This window comes from Salmo trutta, chromosome 4, assembly GCF_901001165.1.
Source record: "Salmo trutta chromosome 4, fSalTru1.1, whole genome shotgun sequence".
Classification (NCBI taxonomy): Eukaryota; Metazoa; Chordata; class Actinopteri; order Salmoniformes; family Salmonidae; genus Salmo; species Salmo trutta.
In genome coordinates this window covers 35,770,290-35,798,071 of record NC_042960.1, presented here as the reverse complement: position 1 = coordinate 35,798,071, position 27,782 = coordinate 35,770,290, and the positions used below count along the sequence as shown (strand labels likewise).

Here is a 27,782-nt window from a genome sequence, read left to right as displayed (position 1 = left end):
TCTATTTCCTTTTCCAACAGCCAGATCAATCGCCTTCAACTTGAAAGCTGCATCATATGCATTTTTCCGTGTCTTTGCCATGATGAGGGTGACAAAATGACTACCGTAATCAGAATGATGGGAAGTTTGAGAGCGCTCGATTTAATCTAAACAGTAAACAAAAAAGTTGTTTGACCTTAACCCGTTCGGCAATTTCATTGGTCTAATGAAAGCTTCATGCCGCCAAAAAACTGAGCACGTCACAGAATGTGTTTTAAAAATAAAATAAAATTGAAAGCGGGAAAAATCCATATATTAGCCGTGTCATTGTTTAAGCCGCGAGGCTCAAAGCGTGGGAAAAAAGTTGCGGCTTATAGTCCGGAATTTACGGTAATACATACCGTACAATATGTAACACATCATACTAAATGGAGTTTCTCAGATTTATGTACAGAATAATACAAAATGCTCTGAGACCATGTTGGAAAGACAACTAGGCTCAAACTGCCAGGCGAGACAACGTGCTGGGTAGACTGTGATATGTTTGATTGATCATGTCACAGGCCTTGGAAAGAAGACCTGGCCATCTCTCATCTGAACTATGTCCATGTGATCTGAGGGTGGCAGTGGCTGCATTTAGTTACAGACAGCTTTCTCTCAGAGAGATCTGAAAAAAAGGGTCTGCTTTCATGGTGCAGCTACAGATCTGGTGAGGATCAAAACCATGACAAAGACATTGTGTCCAATTCAGAGGTAGTAAGTGTGCACAACTTGAGTAAATCATTGATTGATGTCAAATGGAGAGTTGTCGGAATACCGCCACTGGAGTTGCTGCACACTGTTTACATGCTCCCAGTTTTAAGCCTGACTCAGACTCACGAGGTCTGACAACTTGGATGGAAAATTACTGTTGATAATAGCGGACGATATTGCCACTCCTATTTGCCATATCTTCAATTTAAGCCTACCAGAAAGTGTGTGTGCTCAGGCCTGGAGGGAAGGAAAAGTAATTCCGCTACCAAAGAATAGTATAACCGACCAATCAGCCTGTAACCAACTCTGTTTGACCAGATACAATGCTATTTTACAGTAAACAAATTGACAAGTGTTTCAGCACGCTTATAGTGAAGGTCATTCAACAACCACAGCACTTACACAAAATGACTGATTATTGGATGAGAGAAATTGATGATTAAAAGATTGTGGGGCTGTTTTGTTAGACTTCAGTGCGGCTTTCGACATTATCGATCATAGTCTGCTGCTGGAAAAACATGTGTTACGGCTTTACGTCCCCTGCTATATTGTAGATAAAGAGCTACCTGTCTAACTGAACACAGAGGGTGTTCTTTAATGGAAGCCTCTCCAACATAATCCAGGTAAAATCAGGAATTACCCAGGGCAGCTGTCTAGGCCCCTTAGTTTTTTCAATCTTTACTATCTTTACTTTACTTAAGTGTTGCTCTGCCTTCTTAACAACACTATCAACAAGGCAGGTCCTACAGGCCCTAGTTTTGTCACACCTGGACTACTGCTCAGTCATGTGGTCAGGTGCAACAAAGAGGGACTTCGGAAAATTACAATTGGCTCAGAACAGGTCAGCACGGCTGGCCCTTAAATGTACATGGTGCACTAACATTAATGATATGCATGTTAATCTCTAATGGCTCAAAGTGGAGGAGAGATTGACTTCATCCCTACTTGTTTTTGTAAGAAGTGTTGACATGCTGAATGCACCGAGCTGTCTGTTTAACCTACTAGCACACAGCTCGGACACCCATGCATACCCCACAAGACATGCCACAGACTATGGGAGAAGCACAGTACTACATAGTTCCATGTAATCATGGCTCTATGTTCCACATCAACTAACTGATGCAAGCAGTAGAATCAGACTAAACAAACAGCTAAAAATACACGTTATGGAACAGTGGGGATTGTGAAGAGACACAGACAAAGGTACAGACACACAGATACACACAAACGCTAGCACACACACGCTACACAAACGTACATTGCCTTCAGAAAGTATTCAGACTCCTTGACTTTTTCCACATTTTGTTACGTTACAGCCTTATTCTAAAATGCATTATACAAAAAAAAGTCCACAGCAGTCTACACACAATACCCCCCCACAGGTTTTTAGAAATGTTTGCCTTATAAGTATTCAGACCCTTTGCTATGAGACTTGAAATTGAGCTCACGTGAATCCTGATTCCATTGATCATCCTTGAGATGTTTCTACAACTTGATTAGAGTCCACATGTGGTAATTGATTGGACATTATTTGGAACGGCACACACCTGTCTATTTAAGGTCCCACAGTTGACAGTGCATGTCTAAGCAAAAACCAAGCCACAAGGTCGAAGGAATTGTCAGTTTAGCTCCGAGAGAGGATTGTGTCGAGGCACAGATCTGGGGAAGCGTACCAAAACATTTCTGCAGCATTGAAGGTCTCCAAGCACACAGTGGCCTCCATCATTCTTAAATGGAAGAAGTTTGGAACCACCAAGACTCTTCCTAGAGCTGGCCACTCGGCCAAACTGGGCAGTCGGGGGAGAAGGGTCTTGGTCAGGGAGGTGGCCAAGAACTCGATGGTCACTCTGACAGAGCTCTAGAGTTCTTCTATGGAGATGGGAGAACCTTCCGGAAGGACAACCATCTCTGCAGCACACCACCAATCAGGCCTTTATGGTAGAGTGGCCAGATGGAAGCCACTCTTCAGTAAAAGGCACATGACAGCCTGCTTGGAGTTTTCCAAAAGGCACCTAAAGACTCTCAGACCATGAGAAACAAGATTCTCTGGTCTGATGAAACCAAGATTGAACTCTTTGGCCTGAAAGCCAAGCGCCACGTCTGGAGGAAACCTGGCATCATCCCTACGATGAAACATGGTGGTGGCAGCATCATGCTGTGGGGATGTTTTTCAGGGACTGGGAGACTAGTCAGGATCGAGGCAAAGATGAACGGAGCAAAGTACAGAGTTCCTTGATGAGAAACTGCTCCAGAGCGCTCAGGACCTCAGACTGGGGGGCGAAGGTTCACCATCCAACAGGACAACGACCCTAAGCACACAGCCAAGACAATGCAGGAGTGGCTTTGGTACAAGTCTCTGAATGTCCTTGAGAGGACCAGCCAGAGCCCGGATTTGAACCCGATCGAACAACTCTGGAGAGACCTAAAATAGCTGTGCAGCAAAGCTACCCATCCAACCTGACAGAGCTTGAGAGGATCTGCAGAGAAGAATGGGAGAAACTCCCCAAATACAGATTGTGCCAAGCTTGTAGCGTCACATCCAAGAAGACTCGGGGCTGTAATTGCTGTCAAAGGTCCTTCAACAAGGTACTGAGTAAAGGGTCTGAATACTTACGTAAATGTAATATTTCAATAAGGTATTTCTGTTTTTCAAATTTTTTTAAATTGCTTTTTCATTATGGGGTATTGTGTGTAGATTGAGGAGCAAAACAATTTAATCAATTTTAGAATAAGGCTGTAACAACAAAATGTGGAAAAAGTCAAGGGGTCTGAATACTTTACGAATGCACTCTATCTGCAGTATGATGATCATATTTTAGACTCTATATAATCTGCAAATCATTGGGTTGTGAAGGGTGGCAAACAGCTACAGTAGCTGAGAGGTAAAAAAAGAGAGAGCGTGTCTGTGTATGTCAGAGAGACTGAGTGAGTGGGTATGTGGTTGGTATGTGTCAGTGGCGAAAGAACACAGCTTAATATGTCATCATGTGTTCCTGTGAGGTCTATGCGCGTCATTAGTGTGTCCGGTAATACCGTGTGACCACAGGCACGTTAGTTAAAGAACAAGCTTGACTTCTCTCACTTTACCCAGAAGATGTGAAGATCTCTGTCTGCCTCTCTCTTTTCTACTCTCTCTATGTTCATCTACAGCCAGAGTGCGAATTACGGGGGACCCAGGGCAATCTCAGACCCCCTAAATTCAAAAAAGTCAAACATTGGGGATCTCTAAATAATGCTAATTTAACCATTCTCCTATTTGTTTAAAATGCAACTTGTACGGCTACAGTGGTAAACATTAATACAATGTTTACACCCCCACCTCTGTGTCATGTTAAAAAAAAAGATATCAATGTCGTTGCACTTGTCACCCCGGGACAGTCCCGAATCTCAGCACCTTTTCAGGTGTTATACTCAGGTAGCCTACTTTTTGAATTGATTTGTTTGACAATATGATGAAAACATCATGACTGGTTAAATTAAAAGGTAATAACAAAAATATACAGTTAAATGATGTGTCTTTACTATTAGGCCCATAGAACCTGTGTATTTGCAAGGTCCTGTGAAAAAAAATAGAGACCCCAAAACGGCATGATTCTCTCTCTCGCACTCGCTCTCTCACTTCTTCTCAATTCAATTCAATTTGCTTTATTGGCATGACGTAACAATGTACATATTGCCAAAGCTTATTTTGGATATTTACAATATGAAAAAAAATGAGAATCAAAATTGTCAATGGGACAACAGTAACAACAATAACCAAGGGTCAAAATAACCATACATTGATCAATAAAAATAAGCATACAGTAGAGTACATGTGCAGAGTACTTCTCTCTCTCGCTTCTTATCTCTCTCTCTCTCTCACTTCTCTCTCTCTCTCACTCTCTCGCTTCTTCTCTCTCTCTCGCTTCTTCTCTCTCTCTCGCTCTCTCACTTCTTCGCTCTCTCGCTTCTTCTCTCTCTCGCTCTCTCGCTTCCTCTCTCTCTATCGTTCTCTCGCTTCTTCTCTCTCTCTCTCGCTTCTTCTCTCTCGCTTCTTCTCTCTCGCTCTCTCGCTTTTTCTCTCTCGCTTCTTCTCTCTCGCTCTCTCGCTTTTTCTCTCGCTCTCTCGCTTTTTCTCTCTCGCTTCTTCTCTCGCTTCTTCTCTCTCTCTCTCTTGCTTCTTCTCTCACTCTCTCTCTCTCGCTTCTTCTCTCTCTCACTCTCTCGCTTATTCTCTCTCTCGCTCTCGCTTTTTCTCTCTCGCTCTTGCTTTTTCTCTCTCGCTTCTTCTCTCGCTTCTTCTCTCTCCCTCTCTCGCTAGCTTCTTCTCTCTCTCTCTCTCTCTCTCTCTCTCTCTCGCTTCTTCTCTCACTCGCTCTCTCTCTCTCTCGCTTCTTCTCTCACTCGCTTCTGCTCTCTCGCTTCTTCTCTCTCTTTCTCTCTCTCTGTCTCTTTCTCTGGCTCTCTCGCTTCTTCTCTCTCTTTCTCTCTCTCTGTCTCTTTCTCTGGCTCTCTCGCTTCTTCTCTCTCTTTCTCTCTCTCTGTCTCTTTCTCTGGCTCTCTCGCTTCTTCTTTCTCTCTCTGGCTCTCTCGCTCCTTCTTTCTCTCTCTCTCTGTGTGTGTCTCTCTCTCTCTCTCTCTGTCATATCAGGACCCTTTGAGAATGTGCTGTTTTCACCCAGAGGAGTTCTCTTTCCTCTGGCCTCTATCTGGTGTTTCTGCACTGGTGTACTGGATACCCACGCAAAAAGTAATTCATAAACTTTTTTAATTTCCGTATGCGCCAGGAAGTGTTTGATTCTTTAGGCTTTAAACAGTTCCTTATCTCTGGTATATCTTGGCATGCATTATTCAAGACTAAGTTTAAATTGTGTGTAGCACAATGTCTCGGGAAAGACTGTCTGGCTTGGCAATATTCAGTATTGAAAACAGTGGGGGCCGCAACCTGGACCTAGTCTCCTGAGGACTTCAGGGGAGTCTCTCAAGTTAGATTTAATTGAATTGAATTTACCTTGAATAATGCATCCCATTTGTGTAGGCTATTAGCCAGACAAAATTTGCTGAGTTCAACAATAAATAGTGGCTGAATTTATCCTCAGACTACTTTTTTCCTCATTGTTAGGCTATTTGATGTGTGTTTTATTTATTTTGTTCATAAATAGCAGCTAAATAGTAAAAAGTAAAAGTTGCCAATGGTACATCACCTAGATTTGAAGTCAACAGAGGAGTGAGGCAAGGTTGCCCAAATAGTCCATTCTCCAGCCCTTGACGTAATTACAACTTTTTCAAAGATCTCAGGTTTAAATCTGAATTTGAAAAAGTGTGACATTTTTAGCATCGACAGGTACTGATATCACTGAAGCTTGCAGTATTCCAGTCAAAGGCACAGTGACTTATTTAGGGATACAAATTACAAAAGAAAAGGAGAGAATGAAGAACCTTTAATCTTTCCTCAGTTGTCTCAGCTATAGAAAAATAAGTTCAACTCATGGTTAGGCAGAGATTTGTCCATTCAAGGAAGAGTTTTGGTGACTAAGGCTGAAGTTTTGTCTAGAGCCTCTTATGTGTTATTTTGTCTTGACAGTCCAAAATCTATTTGCTCCCTATTAGATAAAATACGGTTTAACTATATATGGAAAAATAAACCTCAATGTGAAAAAATGATGTTCTTACAAACACTGTGTGAGAGCGGTCTTACTGTTTTGGACTTCACTGTTTTTAACCAAGTCTTAATTCCAGGTTGTAAGGCAACAAAATACAAAAAATGCCAAGGGGGGTGAATACCTTCGCAAGCCACTGTAGTTTTGTGAAATGTCAGGCTTAACATAAGAATATGACCACCAAATAGGCCTGTTAATCAACATGTATCCATTAGCTAAAGAAAAGCTATACATGCCCTGGCACTAAAGAAAGCGTATCATCAATTCAATAGATATGCCCCCGCATAGACATTTCACAATTTCAGCACCATAGACCGCACCATAGGCAGTGATTGGTAGTCTACACTTTGTGGAGGGGGGAGAGGGGTGGAGGGCTCGAACTCCATCTTTGCGGGGGTCCAGAGTAACTGTGTTACGCCAGTGTGTCTCTGGTGTCAGGTAATGGAACGTTTGCATAACTCATTACTAGCGCAGATCAGCCTGGCACCTACTTGGCTTGCTGCTTGACACATAGTCAGAACTCAGAGCACAAACAGATGCACCCTGTGCAGATGCACATACAGGAAATCGTATACACACACACATAGAAACAGGTGCCTCTATCGCTTACTATGTATGTAGTCTTGCAGTATCTCATGCAATAAGTTATAATGATTGCAAACTGTGCCAGTTGTGTTTCGTGTGTGTGTGAAAGTGAGTGTGTTTAGTAGCTCTTGCCTGTGGTCTATCCGTACAGTGAGGGAAAAAAGTATTTAATCCCCTGCTGATTTTGTACATTTGCCCACTGACAAAGAAATTATCAGTCTATAATTATAATGGTAGGTTTATTTGAACAGTGAGAGACAGAATAACAATTAAAAAATCCAGAAAAACGCATGTCAAAAATGTTATAAATTGATTTGCATTTTTAATGAGGGAAATAAGTATTTGACCCCCTCTCAATCAGAAAGATTTCTGGCTCCCAGGTGTCTTTTATACAGGTAACGAGCTGAGATTAGGAGCACACTCTTAATGGGAGTGCTCCTAATCTCAGCTTGTTACCTGTATAAAAGACACCTGTCTACAGAAGCAATCAATCAATCAGATTCCAAACTCTCCACCATGGCCAAGACCAAAGAGCTCTCCAAGGATGTCAGGGACAAGATTGTAGACGTATACAAGGCTGGAATGGGCTACAAGACCATCGCCAAGCAGCTTGGTGAGAAGGTGACAACAGTTGGTGCGATTATTCGCAAATGGAAGAAACACAAATTAACTGTCAATCTCCCTCGGCCTGGGGCTCCGTGCAAGATCTTACCTCGTGGAGTTGCAATGATCATGAGAACGGTGAGGAATCAGCCCAGAGGATCTTGTCAATGATCTCAAGGCAGCTGGGACCATAGTCACCAAGAAAACAATTGGTAACACACTACTCCATGAAGGACTGAAATCCTGCAGCGCCCGCAAGGTCCCCCTGCTCAAGAAAGCACATATACATGCCCGTCTGAAGTTTGCCAATTTTTATGTTTTATTTTATTTTACCTTTATTTATACAGGTTTATTCTCATTGAGATAAATATCTATTTTCCAAGAGAGACCTGGTCCAATAGCAGCAAGGGGAACAATGTTTCAGACAAACCAAATTACATACACTCACACAACATTAAACAAAACTATAAACACACATACAGTACAACAAAAACATATGACATTTAAAAACACAAACATCTTGACTAAAAACAGCTGGCCTAAAAACAATTACACTCTTCTATGATATATACATCGATCAAGTGTTTGAACTCCACCAACGAAACTAGATCATCACATTTTAAAATGTTCAAAAGAGAATTCCAGGACCACGGTGCTAAGTAACTGAAACTATTTCTACCATGACCTGTTCTAATTTTTGGTACTGTTAGAAGCAAATCAGAATGGGACCGTAATTGATACTTATTTACTGACCTAACTAAAAAAACAACAGAGATAAAATGGCATTTTACCCAATATGGCCTTATAAATCAGTGTATACCAGTGTTTAAGCATACGCAAGGTCAATGACGACCAGCCAACAGCGCTGTAGAGATCACAATGATTTGTTAGACGTTTCTGATTTGTAATGAACCTGAGGGCTGCATGATACACTGAATCAAGTGCTCTCAGGGTAGTGGTTGACGCCTGCATATATATAACATCACTAAAATCTAAAACCGACAGTAATGTACATCGTACCAGCTCCTTCCTGGCCTCAAAAGAAAAACAGCCTTATGCCGGTAATAAAATCCTATTTTCAGCTTGAGCTTCCTTATCAAGTTCTCTACATGCACAGTGAAGCTCTGCTTATCATCAACCCACACACCCAAATATTTGTACACCTTAACTTGCTCTATATTATGTCCAGCCAATGTAGCAATGACAGGATTTGTAACATGCCTGGCATTTGAAAATACCATGCATTTTGTTTTACCCGAATTTAGAATCAGCTTTAAATCATACAGATTCTGTTGTATGATGTTAAATGCTCTTTGGGCATTTTCAAAAGCTAAAGATAAACTACTACCACTTGAATAAAGAACAGTATCATCTGCATAAAAATGAATATCCGCTGTTTCAATAAGATCCCCAATGTTGTTGATATACAAAATGAACAACAGTGGGCCCAAAATAGAACCTTGAGGAACACCTGAGCACACCTCTATGGACTCAGATTTGCAACCATCCGCCATTACACATTGTGTACGATTTGATAGGTAATTTATAAACCATGACCAGTACTTCCACAACATTTTAACCTTTGCACTAACACAGCATGGTCCACAGTGTCAAAAGCCTTCAACAAATCAATAAAAACAGACACACAATGTAACTTCTTATCAAGAGCACAGTGGATGTCATTTAAAACCTTCAATGTTGCTGAAACAGTGCTGTGGCCAGACCTAAAACCTGATTGCATTCCATTTAAGATATTGTTTTCTTGGAAGTAGATCTTTAGCTGCCTACTAACCAAGGACTCCAGTACAGACGATTTTGAAATGGGTCGATAGTTGTCAAGTAGTGAGGGATCTCCACCTTTCAGGAGAGGCAGTACAAAAGCAGATTTCCATAACTTGGGGATTTCCTTAACATCAAGCGTAAGGTTAAAAATACATGTTAAGGGGGAGCAATGATGTCAGTGGCTAGGTGTAGGAGGCGGGGGTCTAGTTCATCAGGGCCAGGGGTTTTATTTTATCAATTTCTTTCAGGGCCTTACACACTTCTGAAACAGAGAAGGATGAAAAGGAAAACCTGGTGAAGGAGTGCACAGGGGTGTCAGGTAAATTTATAGGGGGCTCAATTATACCTTTCACCTTTTCAAATAAACTACTTGCATCTAAAAAATGCTGGTTCAAGGCTTTCAGAATGGACGTTCTCTCAGTTACAATCTGAGTGTCGACCAACAATTGTTTAGGAAGCTGTGTATCTTTTCTGCACTCCAAACCTTTCACTACTTGCCAAAATTTGGATGGATTATTTACATTTTGTGAAGTAGATTTCAGGTAGTGGTCTGCTTTCAATTTATGGATCATAGCCACACCCATATTTTGAAGACGTTTAAAAGCCATCCAATCATCTGCCAAACCAGTCTCTCTTGCTTTAGCCCACATAGCATTTCGTTCCCTTATGATTTTTGTAAGTTCCTTAGTAAACCAATTGTTCTCTCTGCCCTTTATCCAGAATTTTTTAAAAGGGGCATGCCTATTGCATACATCCTGGAATGCGTTGTGGAAGTAAGAAAAGGCTAGTTCAACATCAGGGATTAATTCCATTCTATTCCATTCAATGCTAGATACATCATGTAAAAAAAACCTTGAATATCAAACCACTTCTAGTTTCTTTTCATAATGACACGTGGAGAATGCTTAGGAATTTTACCATCTCTCACACAGGCAATAGCACAGTGATCACTTATGTCATTTGCAAAAATACCAGAAGCATTAAAACGATGAGGAGTATTGGTTAAGATCAAATCAATCAAAGACGATTTCAGAGGATATTTTATATTCAACCTAGTTACAGTGTTGACAATCTGAGTAAGATTGCAGGTATTGCACAGAATTTTAAGTTAATCAAAGCTAGACGTTAGCCAGTCCTGATTCAGATCACCCATCAGGACAAACTCAGAATTGACATTCTGTGATAACAATTTGAAAATACAATCCAGAGAGCCAACAGTAGCAGATGGAGGTCTATAACAGCAAGATTCTATTCCATTCTATAATATTTAAAGATGAGCCAAGGTTTAGGTTGAAAGACAGATATTCAAATTGCTTAGGTTTAGTAACAGAAGTCAGAATGACCACATGAACCAATGAACATCTGAATGATTCAGAGGACAACTGGGTGAAAGTGTTGTGGTCAGATGAGACCAAAATGGAGCTCTTTGGCGTCAACTCAACTCGCCGTGTTTGGAGGAGGAGGAATGCTGCCTATGATCCCAAGAACACCATCCCCACCGTCAAACATGGAGGTGGAAACATTATGCTTTGGGGGTGTTTTTCTGCTAAGGGGACAGGACAACTTCCCCGCATCAAAGGGACGATGGACGGGGCCATGTACCGTCAAATCTTGGGTGAGAACCTCCTTCCCTCAGCCAGGGCATTGAAAATGGGTCTTGGATGGGTATTCCAGCATGACAATGACCCAAAACACACGGCCAAGGCAACAAAGGAGTGGCTCAAGAAGAAGCACATTAAGGTCCTGGAGTGGCCTAGCCAGTCTCCAGACCTTAATCCCATAGAAAATCTGTGGAGGGAGCTGAAGGTTCGAGTTGCCAAACGTCAGCCTCGAAACCTTAATGACTTGGAGAAGATCTGCAAAGAGGAGTGGGACAAAATCCCTCCTGAGATGTGTGCAAACCTGGTGGCCAACTACAAGAAACGTCTGACCTCTGTGATTGCCAACAAGGGTTTTGCCACCAAGTACTAAGTCATGTTTTGCAGAGGGGTCAAATACTTATTTCCCTCATTAAAATGCAAATCAATTTATACAATTTTTGACATGCATTTTTCTGGATTTTTGTTGTTGTTATTCTGTCTCTCACTGTTCAAATAAACCTACCATTAAAATTATAGACTGATCATTTCTTTGTCAGTGGGCAAATGTACAAAATCAGCAGGGGATCAAATACTTTTTTCCCCCACTGTATGTGTGTGTGTGTGTCTCCCCAACAACCCGGAGTCATGTGACCAGCCCAGCCGCATCCCATGTCTCCCTAAGGCCAATGATAGCGAGATGGGAAGGGAGGGATGGAAGAGGGGCAAACATACCGAGTGAGTGTGAAGGGGAGAGAGATTGTGGGAGAAGTAGAAGCTAGGGAGACATTTTGAGGGTTTCGAGGGAGGGAGGTGAAGGAGGGAAGGTGAGTGTCAAAGGGGCAGAAGAGTGTCTATTTCTTACATCACCCATGTAGCACTGGACAAAGAGGAGGGATAATGGGAAGAGGAAGAGCAGGGAGAGAGGGAGGAGAGAAAAGGGTTGAATTGAGCTTTTGACTGACACACGATCACAGCAGGTAGTTAAAGAGCTATTCTACTGCAGTCCCACTTTATGGGCTGTCAGCGCGTTGGGCTTTTAAAGACTGAGATAGACGGATAGATATGAAAGAGACAGACTGATAGATAGAGACAGAGAGAATTCAGAGGATAAGGATATACAAGTAGACATCAGTGAACATGGACAAGCGATCTAACTGGGAAAAAAACTGGTTGAATCAATGTGGTTTCAACGTCATTTCAACCTAAAAATTCAATGTGATGACATTGAATCAACGTGGAAAACTGATTGGAATTTCAAAAAGTCATTAATGCAAGGGCATTTATTCAATAATTTTTTTACCCCCAGTGTTTTACCTAAATCCAATGACATGGTGACATTTTTTGTTGATTTCCCATTTAAATTCAACCAAATGTAAATCAAAACTAGATGTTGAACTGACGTCTGTACCCAGTGGGATGTTTGTATTCTATTCTTATTCAACCACTTGACTACAGAGCCAACCCAGCTATACCCCTCTGATGTATGATTAGTTAACAACATTTCCAGGGACACCAATGGATTACCATGTACTTAAACGATTCAGTCGGTGTGACTGACCAGGCCAGTTCTGTAGCATCCTGGAGAGTTTGTGTGTCTCTCCTGATCTCTAGTGGTCGGGGAAGGAAGGACAGGAGTAACTAATTCTGTGTAACCCTCTCTGACTCCAGTTGGAGCGAAAGATGAGTGATGGTTCTTGACTAATCCAGCTAATTGGCTAATGTTTGATTGACACTTAAGATTTAATTACAGGTGAGAACCAGGATAGAGTATGCTGACTTGCATTAGACTGTCCTTTGACGGTAGTTTGTAAAGTTAGGTATGTGCAGTACGTTTCTAAATCATATCCTGTTATGAGTTTGGTATGTGTTTTGGTTTTTAAGTATCTCAAGTTTCACCAGGGGTAACTGGTAACTGGGTAACTGAGGATGGCTAGAGTTATTATTCTTTTAACACCCTGGCCTTCTCGGTGTGGCCTTGGTTTGTGTGTGTATGCGCGTGTGTGTGTGCATGCATGTGTCGGGGCTAGGAGGAGAAGTCAGTCCCACAGCTCATACCACAGGGTCAGAAAGCACCGTTTACCCAGAATACCCGGCTCATGGGTACTTCTTTTCCGAACAGTTGTCTTGAAGGCATAAGCAAAGTTACATAATATAATCCTGGGAACCAGTAACTATCAGGTCATTGTGTGTTTATGTTTGTGTGTTTAATGTGTGTGTGTGTCCGCAAGAGTGGCCAATTTAGTGTGTAGCCCGTCGGTCAGCGAGCAGCTCACAAAGCTGACATCACTAGCTACCTCTACATGGAAACAATCTCTCAACTAAATCAGGTTCTGAGGTCATTTAGACATTCAGAATGAAGAACGTGTCATATCTGGACGTCACTGACACAGTCCAGTCAGCATGACCATGAAAGGACATACCGATACATACTAGTAACAAACAGACAAACATAAACAAGCCAGTGACACATAATGTCAGGCTTGAGAGATGGGTTGTGGGTTGAGGGTGCTAGTGTACAGGACATGTTAGGCTTGTGTGTGTGGGGTGTGTTTGTTTTTATTCTGACAATTTGTCCACTCTTACTGATGTCTCTCCTTCTCTACCTTCACATTCTAGACAAGTCATCTACCTGATAAGTAATCTACAATGGCTATTAATGTATTGTAGCTAGTGGCTAAGCTATGCTACACTATCTCCTATATGTAACCCAAAACTGAATTCTAATTATGTAGCAAGTGGCTATGCTAAGCTATCTCATACTGTGTAGTCTGAACCTTCTATGCAATGTAACAGATACCTTTATTTTAGCATGACTAGCTAGCGGGGCTTAATTCTATTCCTCTTCATCTGAGGCTATTATTGTAGCCTTGTGTTCAGGCTGAGGTATGCTCCCAGTCCCTCCTCCCATGTTGTGAACTCAGTCTATTACTGTGGGCTGACTGAGGGGATAGCTGATGGCGTATAGTGTTACAGGATGGTGTGCAGAATACAGATGATCTAGATTAAAATAAGCATTGTGTATTGACTTTGTCTCTTGGTCTTGATGAGTAACCCTGGTTTAGTTTCTGGTTTAGTTGATGAGTAACCCTGGTTTAGTTTCTCTGGCACTGTTTCCACATGCTAACATTTTAGCATTTGTGGCACAAATCCGATTCTAGTCATAAGACCGATATTACATTTTTTGCACATCATGTCCAAATCATTCAAAAGTATCTCAAATTGATTGTGAAGCTTAACAAAGTCACTTTTAGATCATGTGAACATGATACGCGAAAAATGCTAATATCCATCCCATGACTTAAAGTGGGATTTGTGCCACAAATGCTCAAACGTTAGCATGTGGAAACAATGCCAGGGAAACTAAACCAAAGCATTGATTACTGTCATACCTTGTCCATAGACTGCTTACAAACTAAGGAAACCAACATGTCATTTTGTAATTTGGGTGAACTATCCCTTTAAGTAAAGAAGTTGGAAACCTACTCTTGTCTGTTATTCATTTTTGTATTCACTCAGCAATTATACTATTCGTCTCATCATAGTTGCTCATTGAAAACTTTTAATGTCAACGTGAATTAGGCGTCGAGACTTACATTTTTACATTTACATTTTAGTCATTTAGCAGACACTCTTATCCAGAGCGACTTACATTAGTGAATACATACATTTCATACATTTTTTCTGCATACTGGTCCCCCGTGGGAATCGAACCCACAACCCTGGCGTTGCAAACACCATGCTCTACCAACTGAGCCACACGGGAGGCAGGAAGATCAGCGGAAGGCAGGCTCTCCAGGAAAGATTTGACCCTGGAAATGACCGGTTGGCATTTGGAGAGGTTCAGAAATACTCCCGATGTGTAGTGTTTGTAACACAGGTTCAGAAGAGTTAATAGAGTCTTAGTGGCCTTGCATGCACTCCCACCTGTTACTGCATGCATTCAACACACATACACACACACACACACACACACACACACACACACACACACACACACACACACAAACAATGTGAGAGCAACAACTTACACACCAACCAAGACATTAAATAATCAACTTCCTGTCTTCAAACCAACGGGGTTCAAATGGTCTGAACTGTCCCTCGCTTTTTTCCCTCTTCACTGCAGCGGCTGTTTGTATTTCTATTTTTTTTGTCTTTGGATGTTGGCTGATTTGTTTTGTAGACGTGGCTTGTGTTTCAAAAGAACATTCTCAGGATAGTGACATCTGACTGGAAGCTTTTGAAGCATCTCAGATGTCACACAGATATCCCTTGCATCCCCCTCCGCACCCACCAGTGCTCAACCCCCAGCCTCTAGTGCCCATCACTAGCCACTCACCACTGTGAGGTTCTGACGTCAGATGCGGGCTGCACTGTATTTCGGAGGACACCCTCTACGCCCCATTCTATTCTTAAAACTCTACCTCTGTTGAGCTGTGTAGAAAAGAGGACATACTGGCATCTCTCTCTGTTCTCTGTCTCTCTTCACAGTCTCCTCTGACTGTATTTCTGTCTTTGGGAAATTATTTTAATTTCATTGTTCTTCATAAACAAGCTGGAACTGGACTTATTGGACTTTAATCAATTGTGAAGAGGGTACAGTGGTCGAACAGTCAATTGGTTGGACGATCTGACGGTTTTCTGTTTGGACTATAACCACAGAGAGAGTTTTCTGTGTTTGAGGAGAGCAGGGAAGAGATGAGCTAGCTGCTGAGTGAAAGAGTATCATCTTGTAATTAGTGGACTGGACTCTGAAAGAGGTGCTGGTTTAAGATAAGGAAAAGGAACAATCACCCTGGGTTCCCATTTAGAGTAAATACAGGACAAGGAGGGTTACATTTCATTTCAACCAACCATTGACTGTTGTTTAACCAAGGAAGGAACTTGCTTGTGTTTGAGAAGAGCAGGGAAGACCTACCGTAGCTGCTGTGCGTGAAGAACACAGGTTTAACCAGCCATTGACCATGGTTGACCGCTCTGCTGCGGAACCCACCATGAGCTCCAGCCTGGTCAACTCTCTTGCCAAGGTGTACGACCCCAACCCTCTTCATGGTCAGAAACTAGCCGGGACAAAGCTGATACGTTCACCCACTGGACCTGACAAACAACCCCAGACACCGTCCTCACCCTCTTCCTCCTCCTCCTCTTCTCCGGTCATTGCTACATGGTGCGTTGAGACTGAAAGCCGCATGGACTCTCTAAGCAGCCAGATGGAGCGTCTGATTAACCTCCAGGAGACCGTCCTCACCCGGCTGGACGGCCTGTCCCGGGACCTGGGGGGCGTGGGGAGGGAGGTGGCCTCTCTCCGGGCCGGGGCCTGGGGGTCAGCTGGAGGTCTGGGCCAGACCCAGGGTAAGACCCAGACCCAGGGGGTGGAGGTGGAGGGTCAGGCCCAGGAGGTGGCTGCGGCCTGTAGGGTGCTCCAGGGGGTGGTGCAGGAGGCCAGCCAGCGAGTGGAGCAGCAGGGGCAGAGGCTGGAGGGAGTGGAGAGGCTGGTGGAGGGCATGCATCAGGTCATCGGTTTCATCGGAGAGGTGGTGAAGAGCTCTATGCTGGCTGAGCTGCTGTTTAAAAAGCCTGGAGGCTGTAAGGGGGCTAAGGCCAAACAAGCCAGGAAGGTGAGTTTGTATGGGACACTACACATACCACACATGCCCTGAGGAAGGCATTAGCTGAAACGCATGCCAGTGTGTGGTGTATAAAGACATGTTGCTATGAAAGAAAATTAAAAGCTTAAATTGTAAATCATAATCAATTGAGTGCTGACCCTTTTTTTTCCATTTTTATATTGAAGCCGGGGCTCTGTATCTTAATATCAGGGCTCTGTATCTTAATATCAGGGCTCTGTATCTTAATATCAGGGCTCTGTATCTTAATATCAGGGCTGACACACACCATTGCTGGTCCTCTTTGTATCTTCATCAGAGGCTTTGCTAGGTTGTAGATGTATATGCTAGCTTGAATCACCACTCAAATCTTTAAATGCCCATATTCAACCCTGGTCATATCATCTACACAGCAATGGAGAGGACTATAGTGTCTGTGAAATGAGATAAATCATTTGTCTCTGAAAGTTAAGATTAGGGTTCCTCAGCATTATGTGAGCTAAATTCACGCTGTCCAGTGAAGGAGTCTAGAAGTCATAGAGACTGAGCCAGATATTTATAGAGGAGAATTGTGTTAGTGGATAACTCTCTGAATGTGTGACATGACTTCTCATGATTCATCAGTCTACCAGTTGGACAGTTGGCTTTGTGGAGGCATATCCACATATCCAGCATTACACTGTGCATGTCAGCCATGCTTAGTCATTTGACTATCCTTCAACCATTGTCTGGAGGGCGTATGGAAGTCCTATTCTCAAGGCTGAGATAATATTGCCCCAACCTAGAACTAAAGGCATTTGGAGCGCTTGTGGGGGTTTTAGATGACTGGTGTCGATTTTATTAACACTTTAGAAGCAGCCAACATATTTTGGGTTTAACAAATGTCGAACCGTATACCATGTGTGTCTGTTTTCTTTGTGCTTATGTATTCAGGCTATTTTCATATTTACATTGTGTTTATCGTTGTGTGTCTGTAAGTTTGTGTGAACTGAACAATACTGTACTCCCTGTGTGTGTGTGCGAGTGTGCGTGATGTGCGAAAGTGTGCGTGCGTGTGTGTGTGTGTGTGTGTGTGTGTGCTCGTGTGCGTGTGTTGAGGTACCGGTATCATTTATACCTGCCTTCTGCTGATTCAGTAGCTCTTGTAGGGACATGGCATGTACCCCTGTAACGGATAGCAGCCGTTTTACGGGCTCCTGACCAATTCTGCTATTTTGTATTTATTTTTGCATTGATCGTAACTTGCATAATGTTTCTGACACTGTTTACTATGACCGGAAAGAGCTTCTGGACATCAGAATAGCTATCATTAACCTCAATTTGGATGAAGATTTCTACTTCAACGAATCCGAGGCACAGGACATACTCCTCACCCGGGACCAGGCCTTAATCCCCAAGACTCGGAAGAGAAAAAGGCAGTGTAAGAGAGGCCGATGTGAAGGCACCCTGACGAAACTACATCGGCGAGTACATAAACCTCATCCACCTCCGTTCTATCCGTTCTATACACTCACTGTTGAACAAACTGGACACGCTTCATTCAAGACTATCCTATCAACGGGACCTGAAGAACTGTAATATCCTATGTTTCTCAGAGTTATGGCTGAACAAGGACATGTTTAATGTACTGTACATCTAGCTGTTTTTTCTATGCATCGGCAGGACGGAACAGCAGCGTCGGGTAAGCTCAAGTGGGGAGGTGTGTGTCTCTGTTAACAGCAGCTGGTGCACAATCTCTAATATTAAGGAAGTCTCGAGGTTCTGCTCGCCTGAGTTAGAATACCTCATGATAAGCTGTAGACCATACTTTTTACCAAGAGTTTTCATCTATATTTTTTGTAGCTGTCTATTCACCGCCCAAACCGATTCTGGCACTAAAACCACATACAAGGAGTGGTATAGAAAATGCTCAGTGGCAAACAAGAAAATGCTCATCCAGAGGTGCTCCTAGTGGCCGGTGATTTTAATGCAGGAAAACTGAAATCCGTCTTACTTAATTTCTACCAACATGTCACCTGTGCAACTAGAAGCAAAAAACTCTAGCTCACCTTTACTCCACACACAGAAACACATACAAAGCACTCCCTCGCACTCCATTTGGCAAATCTGACCATAACTCTATATTCTTGATTCCTGCTTACAAGCAAAAACTCAAACAGGAAGTACTATGTTCCAAGATTGATCCAATGGCATTGAGGAGTTTACCACATCAGTCACCAGCTTCATTAAGAAGTGCATCGACGACGTTGTCCCCACAGTGACCGTAAGTACATATCCCAAGCAGAAGTCATGGATTACAGGTAACATCAGCACCGAGATAAAGGCTAGAACTGACACTTTCAAGGAGCGGGACACTAATCCAGAAGCTTATAAGAAATCCTGCTACACACTCCGACAAACCATCATGTAGACAGAACGTCAATACTACACCGGCTCTGACGCTCGTCAGATGTGGCAGGGCTTGCAAACTATCACAAATTACAAATGCAAAGCCAGACACGAGCTGCCCAGTGACGTGAACCTACCAGACGAGCTAAATACCTTTATGCTCGCTTTGAAGCAAGCAACACTGAACCATGCATGAGAGCACCAGCTGTTCCGGGCGACTGTGTGATCACACTCTCCATTGCCGATGTGAGATAGACCTTTAAACAGGTTAACATATACAAGGCTGCAGGGCCAGATGGATTACCAGGACAGATAATCAGAGTATGCGCTGACCAGCTGGCCAGTATTTTTACTGACATTTTCAAACTCTCTCTGAACAAGTCTGTAATACCTACATGATACCTAGATGTTTCAAGCAGACCACCACAGTCCCTATTCCCAAGAACGCCATGGTACACTGTCTAAATTACTATTGCCCCGTAGCAATCACATCTGTATCCATGAAATGCTTTGAAAGTCAGGACTCACATCAACACCATCATCCCAGCCTCTCCCTCAGCGTCAGCAAGACAAAAGAGCTGAATGAAGGTCTACAGTGGCCTCAACAGCACTCTGTAGGGTAGCACCATGGTGTAGCTGGGGGACAGCTAGCTTCCGTCCTCCTCTGGGTACATGGACCTCAATACAAAACCTAGGATGCTCATGGTTCTTCCCCCATTCCATAAACTTACCCAGTAATTATGACAACTTCCGGATCACGTCCTCCAACCTATCAGAGATCTTGCAGCATGAACTGACATGTTGTCCACTCAATCATAGGATCAGAAAATGTATCTAGTACTGAAAGCATAAGCTAGCTAGCAGTGCAGAAAATGTGGTGAGTAGTTGACTCAAAGAGAGAGAAAGACAATAGTTGAACAGTTTTGAACAAATCAATTTCTTCAGAAATGAAGGAGAAGCGAGAGAGAGAGAGCGAGAGAGAGCGAGAGAGAGCACTAGCAATATTTTTTTCCACTTTCACTTTCACTTACTTAGCTAGCTAATGCAGCTTGCTAGTTTAGACTACTCAAACACCCGGCTCAAACAGACGTCATGCTATGTTAGCTAGCTGGCTATGACTATCCAACACTGGAACTCTTCCAAGTCAAGGTAAGCTTTTGGTTTTACTAATTTACTGCCACTGGGGCCCGCTAGTGTAACTGCTAAACTGCTTACTGACTGTACACAGTACTGCATGATTGTAGTGGGTTTACTAATGCATTAGTTATATTAGCTATGCTGACAATGACGTTACTTTAACTAATATGGTGACAACGATGCAGCCTGTGTGTAGCGGTTAGCGGTTACGTTATCAAGGTTTTTGTTGGATTTTTTTGTTGTCGCCTAGTCCCAGACAGCTGATGTGTTTTGCATTGAAGTCCACAAATGAATGGAAAAGGTGAGAGGAGGAAAGTGCGTAGATGGCTGCTATGAAAGTGAACTGTGTTTACTTGTGACCAGGGGTGTTTTGTTGAAAAACGTTTCTTAAACGGAAGCAAATGGAATAAAACGGAGATAAACATACCTGCATTTGTCCAATAGAAACTCTTGTTTGCAACTGCAACTAATGATTACACCCTATATCAGCTAGATGCAGGCAAGTGTGTGCAAAGTGTCATTGAATGTGTCACTGTCTATCCATGTGTCACCGTCTGTCACCTCACACTTTTCTCTCAACCTGTGTCACCAACATATGCTAGGTTGTAGCAACCCCATGATGGGCATAGGAAATATTTGAGTATCATGTAGTCGCCTAAACCTATTGATGTAACATTGAACTGTGTGAATGGAATATGAATGACAGTCATCCAACATGCTGTAATAGAAATAAGGCCATGCTCATAAAAAAAAAAGATTGTTCTCCCTCATCTTAAACGGCACCGACCGCCACTGACTGGTACCCTGTGTAAATAGCCAAGTTCTCATTACTCATATTGTATTTTTTGGGTTTTATTATTATATATTTACATTTCTATTATTTCTCTATTTTCTTTCTCTCTGCATTGTTGCCACCATGGCATTTTTTTTTGCCTTTACCTCCATTATCTCACATCATTTGCTCACATTGTATATAGTCTTATTTTTTTCTACCTCATCATTGATTGTATGTTGTTTTACTCCATGTGTAACTCTGTGTTTTTGTATGTTGTCGAACTGCTTTGCTTTATCTTGGCCAGGTCGCAATTGTAAATGAGAACTTGTTCTCAACTTGCCTACCTGGTTAAATAAAGGTGAAATAAAAATAAATAAATAAATTGTTGGGGAGGACCGGAGTGAAGCATTTCACTGCTAGTCTACACCTGTTGTTTTCAACGCATGTGACGAATAAAATAAAATAAAATTTGACACACACAAACATACACACAGTCTTGCTTAACTAACCTTGTGGGGACACACAATTGATTCCCATTCAAAATACTATTTCCCCTAACCTCTAACCCTAAACCTAACCCTTTCCAGTTTTTGTTTGTTAATTATTCTTGTGGGGACTTCTGGTCCCCACAAGACGAGTTAGAGGCACACACACACACACACACACACACACACACACACACACACACACACACACACACACACACACACACACACACACACACACACACACACACACACACACACACACACAGACACACACAGACACACACACACACGACATGAAAGCCCTCTACTGTTCCTGTCGAGGAGAGGATCTGTCCGCCATGACATGACAACCATGCTTCAGTTATGATGGCAACCATAGCAACGGCTACAAACACATGCATCTGTTTATGAGTAGTGAAGATACAACTTAACTGTTGCTATCGGAAATGTGCTGCTGTATACACACTATGTTATATAATACATGCATGAAATCTGAACTAATAGCTTTCACAGATAATTAAAGCATCCTGGCCATACGTGCGAATTGTTGGTAATGGGAGGTGCAAATGAATGTGCCAACACTTTTGGAGTCTCAAATCTTTCCCTTCTAAATTTCTTTCCATCACTCCCTTCTCTTTACATTCACTATCATAGCATTAACAAGTCACATCATAGGTTGTATGGACTCAACCTGTGTGCAATAACAGTGTTTAGCATTATTTGTTGATGACTACCTCATCTCTGTACCACACACACATACAAATATCTGTAAGGTCCCTCAGTCGAGCAGTGAATTTCACCCACAAAAACCAGGGAGTCCAATGCCTCACAAAGAAGGGCATCTATTGGTAGATGGGTAAAAAAATTAATTAAAAAAGCAGTCATTGAATATACCTTTGAGCATGAAGTTATGAGTTATTAATTACACTTTGGATGGTGTATCAATACACCCCGTTACTACAAAGATACAGGCGTCCTTCCTAACTCAGTTGCCGGAGAGGAAGGAAACCACTCAGGGATTTCACCATGAGGCCAATGGTGACTTTAAAACAGTTACATAGTTAACTCTGCTTGAAAATCTATGTCAAGACCTGAAAATGGTTGTCTAGCAATGACCAATTTGACAGAGCTTGAAACATTTAAAAAATGATAATGGGCAAATGTTCCACAATCCAGGTGTGGAAAGCACTTGGAGACTTACCCAGAAAGACCCACATCTGTCATCGCTGCCAAAGATGATTCTAACATGTATTGACAAGATATATTAGTGTTTTATGTTTCATGATATTTTTCACAAATGTTCCTATTTTTCTTCCACTTTGACATTACAGAGTATTTTGTATAGATCGTTGACCAAAAAAACAGCAATTAAATTCATTTGAATCCTAATTTTTAACACAACAAAATGTGGAAAAAGTCAAGGGGTTTGAATACTTTCTGAAGGCGCTGTATACTTCACTTTAAAAAAAAAAAAACTGGTACCAGGCTGCCTTCAGGCGAGTCTTGTGAGGCTGGTGGGTGTTCTAGAGCAAAACAATACTCACCTTTCCATAGAGGGGTCATATTAGTGTGTAGCCCAAACTGTTCGGACGCTACAAACAGAAGTTGGCAGATCGGCGGTACCGACTTCAGAGGTGTCCCGTGATGCTTGTTGGTGTCCTTGAGCAAAACAGGTGACATGTCAGTGTCCATGTTGAGTCTCATCTTTCCATATTAGTTTGTAGGCCAAACCGTTCGGACATGTCTTCTGGTCTGACAAAGACAGCTGTAGCTTGGCCACCTTCTAGCTAAGATGCAGAAGGCCGACATTGGAGGATGTGGGGGATTGAGACGCAGCCCATGCAAAGAAACGAAAATCTCTAGCTTAAACAGACAGCTTCTGATGGGGATTTCTTCAGTTTGCTATGAGAGTTTAATGTTTCTGTCTCCTCCTCTCTCCCTGTCAGCTGAAGGACAATGGGATGAGGGATGGGAAGGACAAGGCCAAACTCAGCCTGAAGTGCCTGAAAGCCCAGAAGAAGAAGAAGCCTCCAGATGCATCAGGTAGCAGAGATAGACACACAAACTTCACCTCAACTTTTAACACAATGAAGCAGTCAAATAAATGTAAATGAACTAGAGCAGGAGTGCCCTTTGGTAATACACATCCAATGAAGGCTGCTCTTTGAAAGTAAGGATGATTGTTTCAGGAAAATAAAGATGTTGATGGGGTCAATCTACCCCAAAGCATGATGTTGTCTGCTCTGTTTGTCCCTCCTCAGACTCTGTAGAGGCCCTCCTTCTAGACCAGGTAGAGAAGCTCAACAGGCAGAATGCTGAGCGTTCCCATGGTAATGGGGTGGTTCTGGACATGCCCCGCATCCCCGTTGTCCAACCAGAGGACATGGAAGAGCTAGAGGGGAAGGAGGAGGAGAAGAGGAAAACCCCTGACCAGGAGGAAGAGCAGAGGGCCAGGGAAGAAGAGGAAGAGGAGGGGGATATATTTGGTGAATCTGACCCTGAGGAAGAGGAGGGAAGAGAGGGAGAGGCACTGAAGATCAAGGTGGAGCACGTTCAAGAGGAAGACGGGGAGAAGAGAGGGGAAGGAGGGGAGAAAGAGTCATCAGAACCTCTAGAAAGGTACCTTTCGACACTCAACCCATCTTATGACGTTACTACTATGACTGTAAATCTCAACTTCTGTACACGCTTACCAAAAGAACTACTGGAAGTTACTTACTTAACACAATTGATAGTCGTTTTGATGTTTGTTCATTATTTAGTTCCGAGGAGTTAGGTGAGGTGGCTGCCAGCAGTAAACGTGGCGTCCAAGAGGAGTATTGGGTGAAAGACAACTTGAAAAAGAGTCGAGTGGAGGAAAGGAAAGATGGGGAAGAGGAGGAAGGAGGAGTTCCTGAGGGTTCAGAGCTTCAGGCTGCCCAATCAGAGGCAGAGAAGACGGAGAAGGAAGAGGAGGTGGATGATGGACAGCCAAATGAGTACATTATTGGTGAGGTTCATCATTTTGCAGAATGGGAAACTGACAAATGTTTGAAAACAAAGCTAATTTGGACTTTTGTAGCCATTGTGGCAAAATTCCTAAAATAAAATAGGGTATTGAGATATCTTCTGTAAATTAAGTTAAGTATCTTGATATTACCCTGGATGCGCAAGCAGGCTGATAAACATTCAGAAACCCTAACTACTACTGTATTTCTAGTTAGGGACATTCGACTTTCAGTCACTCACACCACAGATCACATTACATTAAAGGGATACTTCGGGATTCTTCTGACTACTTTCCCAGAGCCAGATTAACTCGTGTATAACATGTTTATGTCTGTGTCCAGAATACAGGAAATTAAAGGAAATTTCAATAGCCAATGCTAACTAGTATGCTAGTAGATACAGTTGAAGTCGGAAGTCGGAACACATTTAAACTCAGTTTTTCACAATTCCTGACATTTAATCCCAGTAAACATTTCCTGTCTTAGGTCAGTTAGGATCACCACTTTACTTTAAAAATGTGACATGTCAGAAATAACAGAAAATTTGTAGTGAGAATGATTTATTTCAGCTTCTATTTCTTAAATCACATTCCCAGTTTACATAAACTCAATTAGTATTTGGTAGCATTGCCTTTAAATTGTTTAACTTGGGTCAAATGTTTTGGGTAACCTTCCACAAGCTTCCCACAATAAGTTGGGTGAATTTTGGCCCATTCCTCCTGACAGAGCTGATGTAACTGGGTCAGGTTTGTAGGCCTCCTTGCTCGCACATGCTTTTTCAGATCTGCCCACAAATGTTCTATAGGATTGAGGTCAGGGTTTGTGATGGCCACTCCAATACCTTGACTTTGTTGTCCTTAAGCCATTCTGCCACAACTTTGGAAGTATGCTTGGGGTCATTGTTCATTTGGAAGACCCATTTGCGACCAAGCTTTAACTTCCTGACTGATGTCTTGAGATGTTGCTTCAATATATCCACATAATTTTCCTACCTCATGATGCCATCTATTTTGTATAGTGCACCAGTCCCTCCTGCAGCAAAGCACCCCCACAACATGATGCAGCCACCCCGTGCTTCACGGTTGGGATGGTGTTCTTCGGCTTGCAAGCTTCCCCCTTTTTCCTCCAAAGATAATGATGGTCATTATGGCCAAACAGTTCTATTTTTGTTTCATCAGACCAGAGGACATTTCTCAAAAAATGATGATACGGTATTCTGGGTTTTTTATGGCGGTATTGGTGCAGTGGCTTCTTCCTTGCTGAGCGGCCTTTCAAGTTATGTTGATATAGGACTCCTTTTACTGTGGATATAGATGATTTTGTACCTGTTTCCTCCAGCATCTTCACAAGATCCTTTGCTGTTGTTCTGAGAATGATTTGGACTTTTCGCACCAAAGTATGTTCGTCTCTAGGAGACAGAACACGGCTCCTTCCTGAGCGGTATGACGGCTGCGTGGTCCCACGGTGTTTATACTTGCGTACTGTTGTTTGTACAGATGAACGTGGTACCTTCAGGCATTTGGAAATTGCTCCCAAGGATGAACCAGACTTGTGGAGGTCTACAATTTGTTTTCTGCGGTCTTTGCTGATTTCTTTTGATTTTCATATGATGTCAAGAAAAGAGGCACTGAGTTTGAAGGTAGGCCTTGAAATACATCCACAGGTACACCTCCAATTGACTCAAATGATGTCAATTTGCCTATCAGAAGCTTCTAAAGCCATGACATAATTTTCTGTTAAAAGGCACAGTCAACTTAGTGTATGTAAACTTCTGACCCACTGGAATTGTGATACAGTGAATTATAAGTGAAATATTCTGTCTGTAAACAATTGTTGGAAAAATTACTTGTGTCATGCACAAAGTAGATGTCCTATCCAACTTGCCAAAACTATAGCTTGTTAACAAGAAATTTGTGGAGTGGTTGAAGAACGAGTTTTAATGACTCCAACCTAAGTGTATGTAAACTTCCGACTTCAACTGTACCTATAGACTTCCAGACTATGCACTAATGCTAGTTAGCAACTTCCTTCAAGCTGCACGCAGAGACATAAAAATAGTATCCACGAGTTCATCTGACTCTGGGGAAATAGATTGCCAAAATCCGAAAGTATCTCTTTAACACCATGCATGTATGAACTTCACGCACATGACACAGCTGGCATATTGGATTATGAAATGCTGGCATTACGCCATATGATCTGTTTGGTTACTAAGAACAGAAAATATTCTATCTTCTGTATGCTCCTCCCTATCCCCACTTCTGTCCCCTCACACCCTTTCTCCCCATGTACATGATATCCCTTATCCCTCTCCTTTCCTCCATCTATCTCTCTTCTCTCCAGACTCTAGCCCTCCACCAGCAGCCCCCTTTGACCACCGCATCGTGACTCCTAAACCTCACCAGGTTACTACCTTCTACGCCATTAACAGAGAGGAGGTCCTAGGAGGGTGAGTTGGGAGGAGAGTGTGAGAGACATGGAGAGAGACAGGGAGAGAGAAAGAGAGAGAGAGAGGATGGCAGGCCCAGGCAGGGCATCCATAATACACTCACAGTTCAAGTAGACCCTCAAACACACACTACACTGAAACCCCCAACCTCAGCTCTCATAACATCACAGTCAGGCCATTTATTTTTACTCCACAGTATGTGAACCCCCCCCCCCCGCCCCTCCCCCCCAGCTGGAATGAAATCAGGGGAAATCTCACACTTGTGGTGGGGCCAGTTACAGTATTTTCCAGAGCTGTTTTAAATGCCCTCTTAATGGCAGATGATTAGACGGCCCAGGGGGCATTTATTACGCAATGACAGAATGTGTGTGTGTGTGAGTACGCGCACACAGTGGTAGAAAAAGTACACAATTGTCATACTTGTCAAAAAGTTAAGATACCTTAATAGAAAATTACTCAAATAAAAGTGAAAGTCACCAAGTAAACTACTTGAGTAAAAGTATACAATTATTTGGTTTTAAATATACTTAAGTATCAAAAGTAAAAGTGTAAATAATTTAAATTCCTTATATTTAAGCATGTCAGACATCACAATTTTCTTGTTTTTTTAAATTACGGTTAGCCAGGGGCACACTCCAAGACTCAGACATAATTTACAAATGAAGCATTTTTTATAAGTGTTCAAAATGTGTCAGGGAAAATGTATGGAGTAAAAAATACATTATTTTCATTAGGAATGTAGTGAAGTAAAAGTACAAGTAATCAAAAATATAATAGTAAAGTACAGATACCCCCCAAAAACGACTTAAGTAGTACTTTAATGTACTTTACACCACTGTGTGTGTGTGTGACAGGGGTCTCTGATGCAACCAGCCAACCAGCCAGTGTTAAAGCCTGTGTGTGTGTGTGTGTGTGTGTGTGTGTGTGTGTGTGTGTGTGTGTGTGTGTGTGTGTGTGTGTGTGTGTGTGTGTGTGTGTGTGTGTGTGTGTGTGTGTGTGTATGTGACAGGTCTCTCTGATGCAACAGCCAA

General features: G+C 42.4%; 2 protein-coding genes across 4 annotated transcripts in view; one reads left to right on the top strand and one right to left on the bottom strand.

Annotated features, from left to right (window-relative positions):
* Window positions 1-27,782, top strand: part of LOC115192295 (myosin light chain kinase family member 4) — a 67,471-nt gene that overhangs the window by 34,201 nt on the left and 5,488 nt on the right. For both annotated transcript variants that reach the window (XM_029750620.1, XM_029750621.1), the window contains 4 exons: window positions 23,262-23,358; window positions 23,577-23,934; window positions 24,078-24,304; window positions 26,646-26,751. In XM_029750620.1, coding sequence (XP_029606480.1) covers window positions 23,262-23,358; window positions 23,577-23,934; window positions 24,078-24,304; window positions 26,646-26,751 — 788 coding nt within the window. The remainder of the gene's footprint in view (window positions 1-23,261; window positions 23,359-23,576; window positions 23,935-24,077; window positions 24,305-26,645; window positions 26,752-27,782) is intronic.
* The window catches only part of LOC115192296 (leukocyte elastase inhibitor), a 98,980-nt gene that overhangs the window by 68,186 nt on the left and 3,012 nt on the right, over window positions 1-27,782 (bottom strand). The gene's annotated exons all lie outside the window — the stretch shown is intronic.